The sequence below is a fragment of the Clytia hemisphaerica genome, unplaced genomic scaffold, assembly GCF_902728285.1.
Source record: "Clytia hemisphaerica strain Z4C2 unplaced genomic scaffold, Clytia hemisphaerica genome assembly, whole genome shotgun sequence".
Classification (NCBI taxonomy): domain Eukaryota; kingdom Metazoa; phylum Cnidaria; class Hydrozoa; order Leptothecata; family Clytiidae; genus Clytia; species Clytia hemisphaerica.
In genome coordinates, this window is record NW_027103974.1 from 1169845 (window position 1) to 1176019 (window position 6175).

A 6175-nucleotide genomic window follows, 5' to 3' on the forward strand; every position below is an offset into this window, starting at 1 on the left:
CAACAATGCTTTCTCGAGAAAAGTGTATTTGGTGAACACAAAATTTAAAACAAAAAATTTAATTTTTTTTGCTCGCTTCGCTCGCACTAGCCCATTCGATATCTTCTTGATAAGTATCAAATTCATGGCTTTTTTAGAGTTTATGTTATTTGGTTGACTTTCAAAAATTTTCTATTTGGCCTCCTTTACTATTCGAATATATGAACGATATGTTCTGAGCGCTGATCTACTAAATAATCCCTCCCTCATACGTAATTTAGTACAAATTAAGGAACAATCAGGGGCGCCGATTTGAAAAATCATTGCTGCAATTTTGATAAGGCAAGAGGCTCAGCCAGGGGTCTGCTTGTGAAATATTTTACGTGTTGTCTCAATGACTTTCTTTAGAGGACTGTGATAAACAAAATTAACAAAAGCACTAAATAGGCCTCGATTAGTCTCGATGACCTAAAACAATATAATACAATAAAAATATCACACTCCCACGCACGAGGGGAGGTCGCGTTCGTCGATGAATTTGATTTTCACTTCTTGATTGTTCTTGTCATCACTTACTCGTGAGTGATGATACTCAAACGGAAATAGTTTATTGATAGGTCTTCGGAGAATTCCGTTACCGTATTTGTTTACAACGACGAGTTCGGCTCCGCGAACTTTACCATCTCTTCCTCGTAACAATTTACTCACTCTACCTTTCCTCCAATCATTACGTTTAACATTTTCTCATTGATTAAAACGATATCATTCTCGTTGATCATTTCGCTTGAGTTCTTTCGTGCAAGTTTCTTGTGTGTTTCTCTCAACTCGAGTAAGTATTCTGTTTTCCAACGTTTCCAAAAGTGTTCAATTGCTTGCTTCGTGTTTTCTGACAACTCAAAACTGTCACTGTTGTCGTTGTGTATTTGTGTTACGTCCGAGACGTTACCGTATAATAAATGATTCGGGGTGAGAGGTTCTTCTGTCAATTCGTCATATGAAGGTTAAAGGACGGTTGTTGATTGTTCGTTCAATTTCAATCAATAACGAAAGGAATTCATCGTACTTCAGCGTTTTGTTGTTCAAAGCTTTATTCAAACACGTTTTCACGGATTTCACAAGTCTCTCTGTAAACCCATTAAACCAAGGTGCTTTCTCGAGGCTAAACTTCCATCGAATTTGACAATTTGTAACAAAGTTTTGTACGTTTTCTGCAGTGAACGTTGAACCTTTGTCTGAAAAGATTTCTTCTGGGATTCCTCTGCGATTCATAAATCTCCTTAATACTTCAATGCACGACTCTCCACTGTAGTCTGTAGCAATGTCTAAATATACAGCCCGACTGGCTTGACATGTGATCAATGAAATCCATACCTTGAACTTTTCTTTCGTTTTGTCGAATACATTATACACCAAATATGGACCGCAATAATCGATTCCAATGTTCTGGAAAGCGGCACCAACTTGTAGTCTAGACTTTGGTAAATCGTAAGATTCTGGATAACGATAAGCTTTACCACCATGTTTCTTGCAAATCGTACATTTGTAGATAAAATGACGGACGCGTTGACGCAATCTTGGAATTTGAAATTGGGATCGTAGTTCGTTCAAAGTTTCACGTTGGCCATTATGCATTACCTTGTCGTGGGCTTGCTTGATCAACAAATCAACAAGTGGACTGTTCGTAGGTAACCATATTGGATGCTTTGCGTCAAAGGGAATTGGAGCATTGTTCAATCTTCCCTTCCATCTGTACACTTCCCCTCCAAGGAAAAGATTTTTCTTCATTTCGTCTGGAATACCTCTTTGGGCATCCAATAACCATTTCTTCTTGGCTGATAGCAAATCATCAGCATTCAAAATATTCTGTTTGTTTATTTGTTTCTTATTTATTTGTTTGTTGTTTTTATTTTTCCAACAACGTATGTTCTCCACAAATTTGAAGACATACCCAGTAACACGTAACAATTGTCAAAAGACCGAAATCTTTGAACGTCAATAATTTCACCAAGGTTGGACTGAGCTTCAGGTATAGTTATCCACTCAGTCCCCATCACTAATATTGAATGAAAGGGTATCCTTCTCCTCAGGTATATTTAGAAGATTAGGACCCTTGTTGACACCATCACTAAAAGGTTTGAGGTTTGTTCCCGTCTTCTCAGGTATAGTTAGAGGATCAGGGACCTCAGAAAATTTGTCACCGACTTTCAAACGAGGCCACTGAGATTCAGGCATAATTAGAAACTCAGGACCATAAAACCATAATTTACAACCAGCTAGACGTGCTGGCTTAGACCCCCGGGACGCAATGTCCGAAGGATTTTGCTTTGTAGCAACTAATTTCAGTTCAATCGAGAGAGATTCAAAATTTCGTCTAATCTCATCAGAAATATTCTTAATATATCTGTCTTGTTTTCTCGAAGTTTCAATGTTCTTGACCCAACAGTAAGCAACACTACTGTCAGTCCATACAGTAAATTTTTCAAATTCAAAGTTCATTTCTAAGTGTCTCTTAACAACATTCATGAGACGTGATACAATAAGTATAGCTACCAACTCCATTCTGGGTGTCGTCAACTTCTGGTCATCAGGTTTGGTTTTTGATTTCGTCTTGATTGGATTCACGTGTGACTTTGATGTGACGAGGCTTGTCTTGATATCACCATCCTTTGATACGATTCGTGTGTAGATACAGCAACCATGTGCGTCGTCAGAAGCATCTGAGAAGCCATGTAACTGAATTTCCTTGACATTTTGTTTAACACTCGAATAAGCTCTTTCGACTCTGATCTCTTGTGTATACTCAAATCTTTCACCAAATTTTGCCATTCACAAAGCAAATCACCGTCGATGGGCGTGTCCCAATCAATTTTACTTAGACACAATTTCTGAAAATACAATTTCAACGTTAACACGATAGGGTTTATCAGTCCTAACGGATCATAAATGGACGCCAATGCTCTCAACACATTGCGTTTCGTCGGTTTCAAACTCGCTAAGCTTTTGAGTTGGAAACAAAGTTCGTCAGATTCTTTGTCCCATGTAACACCAAGGACTTTCGTTTTACCCATCACAGTAGGGTTTTCGGTTTCTCCGTATTTCGATTGGAGTTTGGATTCAAGTTCCTTCGAGTTGGATTGGAATTTTCTCAGGTTAAACGATGCTTTCGATAAATGCTCTTTCGTTTTCTCGACAAACTCTTCAGCTTCAGCAACAGTTCGTTTGCTTGTTGTCAAATCATCCACATGTAGCGATTTGATAAGGTTGTTCTCGAACTCTGCGTCGTTTGCTGTTCTGATATGATGTTGTAGGGTGGCATTCAAAACGAAGGGCGATGCGTTTATCCCAAACAAAACTCTGCACATCCGGTACTCAACAATTTCGTTTGCTTCAAAGTTTTTAAAATCAATTTTGTCTGAATTTTTGAACCATAAAAATCTAGTAAGGTCTTTCTGTTCGTTGTTTAGTTTTATGTGTAGAAAAGCCTTTTCAATATCACCGACAATGGCGACTTTGTCTGTTCGAAAACGTAACAAAATTTCAAAGAGATCTGTATTCAATGGAGGACCCGCCTCTAAACATTCATTCAAAGAAAATAACTCACTGTTATTTGCCTTTGCACTCGCGTCATAAACAATGCGTACCTTTGTTGTTGATTTTTCTGGTTTGATAACAGCGTGGTGCGGAATGTAATGTGTTTTTCCAACCTCTTGATCTTTTGGCGCTTTTTCGATAACACCTTTTGTTAACTGTTCATTGAAAATCTTTTGATAATCTTTCAATAATTGTTGATTGTTTTCGAAGCTTTTTGATAAACATTGAAGTCTTTTTCTACACAGTTCATAATTATCTCCTAGCGACCAATTCTCCTCTTTGACTGGATATGTTGCTTCATACATTTTCTCTTTCTCGTTAAATTTTAATGAGTTCTCAAACTCCTTCACAAATTCACGTTTTTCGGTATCAAAGTTTTCACATTTTATTCCAAGACTCTCCAAGTCCCAGAACTTATCAACGGTTTCAGACAATCGATCATTTTCACTAATGACGGCTTTCAAAACATGTGAGAAAAAAATTCCGGACGAAATCTTTTCTTTTAAATCAGCAGGACCACTCAAAACGTATCCCAACGACGAACTCAAAGCAATGGGCTGGCCAGACTTGCCATTAACAGCACCTTCAGTGTGTATAAAATCCCAATAAAAGTTTGAGCCAATCAAAATATCAATATCGAATGGCTTTTTCATGATTTGGATCTGCCAGTTTTAAACCTTTCAAATGTTCAAAACGTTTTTGACATTCGACTGTGTTCTGTCTCGAAACGGGTTGACTGATTTCGGACACGTAGGCTTGCACAGGAACCTGTCCTTTCGAAGTTTTCACGTTAAATTCGACCAAGGGTAAGGTTTTGACGGTTTTGTTGTTTCCGAACGATTGGATACAAAGTTCCTTTTTTCCAATTTGCTTTAGATTCAGCTTTCGACTCAATGTGGGTGTAACATAACTCAACTGACTACCAGGGTCAAAGAAAATTCTACTTTCGGACGAACGATTTTTCTCGACATTTTCGATTTTGGCTTTGGCTGTTTGAAGCAAAACGGTACACGAACTGCTTGCTAAATTCGACTGAGTATCTTCTGGCGTATCTTCCTCTTTTGAAGGTTTTACAAATACTGCTATGATGATTTTTTCGACAATGATAAACAACTGCGCATCGATCTACAACTTTTACTATCATGTCCTATTTTCAAGCACTTGAAACATCGTTTCTGTTTGATGAGAAAATCCTTCGACTTTCTGGTTTCGATATCTTGGAACATTGATAGGCTTTGTGTGAAGCATTTCCACAGTAAACGCATGGAAAGGTACGGAACGGTTGTCTTCTTTTGCTGTCTGTAGGACGACCGGTACTCATTAGGTTTTCGTAATTTTCGACACCTTCATTCTCTGTAAGAAGGACCTTTTCTCGAGCTTCGACTTCTTGTTGTAAGGCTCGAGTAACTTATCGATTGCCCATACATCCTTTCCGAACTTTCTAGTCAACAACAATTTTATTTCTTGTGGCAATTTCGACATAATAACTGGTGCGAGCATAGGGCCGTAACGTTTCTCCTCCAGTCCGATTCCACGAAGATTTCTAATTTGAATTTCGATGTTGTTGTAAAGCATTCTCAGTTCTTTGATATCGATAAAGTTTGATGTTGTTTCTAAGTTTAACAATTTATTCATATGCGCACTAATAATTATCTGTTCGTCACCGAACCTTTCTTTTAACATTTTGAGCGCAATATCGTAATTTTCGTTAGATAATGTTATACCTTGGATGCAAGATTCCGCTTCTCCTTCAAGTAAACTGGTGAGGTATGTCATTTTTTCGACGTTGGTCATATCATCTCTCTGATGAACGGCACAATCAAATGTATCGAAAAATGTTTTCCATTTCAACGGATCTCCATCGTAGGGTTTCAAACTCAATTTGGGTAGACGAATATCAGCTTTCCGCTGTTTCTCTCGGGTACTTGTGACACTACTATCACTAACAGCAATTTTTGGGTTCTCTTTTGACAATTCACTTTTGACGGCTAAAATCAACGACTCAACTCGACGCTCAACTTTGGAACACTTCTCATATTGTATTCCCATTTGCTCTTCATCGTCTAATTCATCCACGATGTTATCCGTAATCTCAATGATAATTTGTAACTTTTTATTTAAAACTTTACAAGTGGTTTCAAGAGCGTTTTTGTTACTTTTAGCATCCTTGTTCCATTCTTCGCACTCCAAAACTAACTTGTTAACATATGATGTGAGAGCGTTGCGCTTCTTGCCAAGTTTCTCAACATCAACCATTTTTCAACTTTTATTATGTATTTTCTTGTTTCGACTTTTTAATTTTTATGTTTCTCTTCTTTCTTACAATTTTTTTTTCTCAACACTCACACACTTTAACTTTTTTCTTCTCTTTTTAATATGCGGCACGTGTGGACCATGAAATATTTTACGTGTTGTCTCAATGACTTTCTTTAGAGGACTGTGATAAACAAAATTAACAAAAGCACTAAATAGGCCTCGATTAGTCTCGATGACCTAAAACAATATAATACAATAAAAATATCACAGCTTGACACGTGAATGACCATTTTTCTGCCGTGAATACAGTTGACGCTCTCTAAATTGACGTTCTACTCTTTGATAAGCT

General features: G+C 37.6%; 2 protein-coding genes across 2 annotated transcripts; both read right to left on the bottom strand.

Annotated features, from left to right (window-relative positions):
* Positions 1-2597: 2597 nt before the first annotated feature.
* On the bottom strand, positions 2598-4223 carry LOC136810762 (uncharacterized). Its single transcript, XM_067067364.1, has one exon. The coding sequence runs from the start codon at positions 4221-4223 to the stop codon at positions 2598-2600; it is 1626 nt and encodes a 541-aa protein (XP_066923465.1).
* A 667-nt stretch (positions 4224-4890) lies between these two features.
* On the bottom strand, positions 4891-5826 carry LOC136810763 (uncharacterized). The gene has a single exon (XM_067067365.1). It carries the CDS (start codon positions 5824-5826, stop codon positions 4891-4893), a length of 936 nt encoding a protein of 311 aa, XP_066923466.1.
* Positions 5827-6175: the final 349 nt, after the last annotated feature.

What these genes read in the sequence shown, in the direction of transcription:
- LOC136810762 (XM_067067364.1), bottom strand. Translation starts at nt 4,223, where the DNA reads ATGAAAAAGCCATTCGATATTGATATTTTGATTGGCTCAAACTTTTAT.
- LOC136810763 (XM_067067365.1), bottom strand. Translation starts at nt 5,826, where the DNA reads ATGGTTGATGTTGAGAAACTTGGCAAGAAGCGCAACGCTCTCACATCA.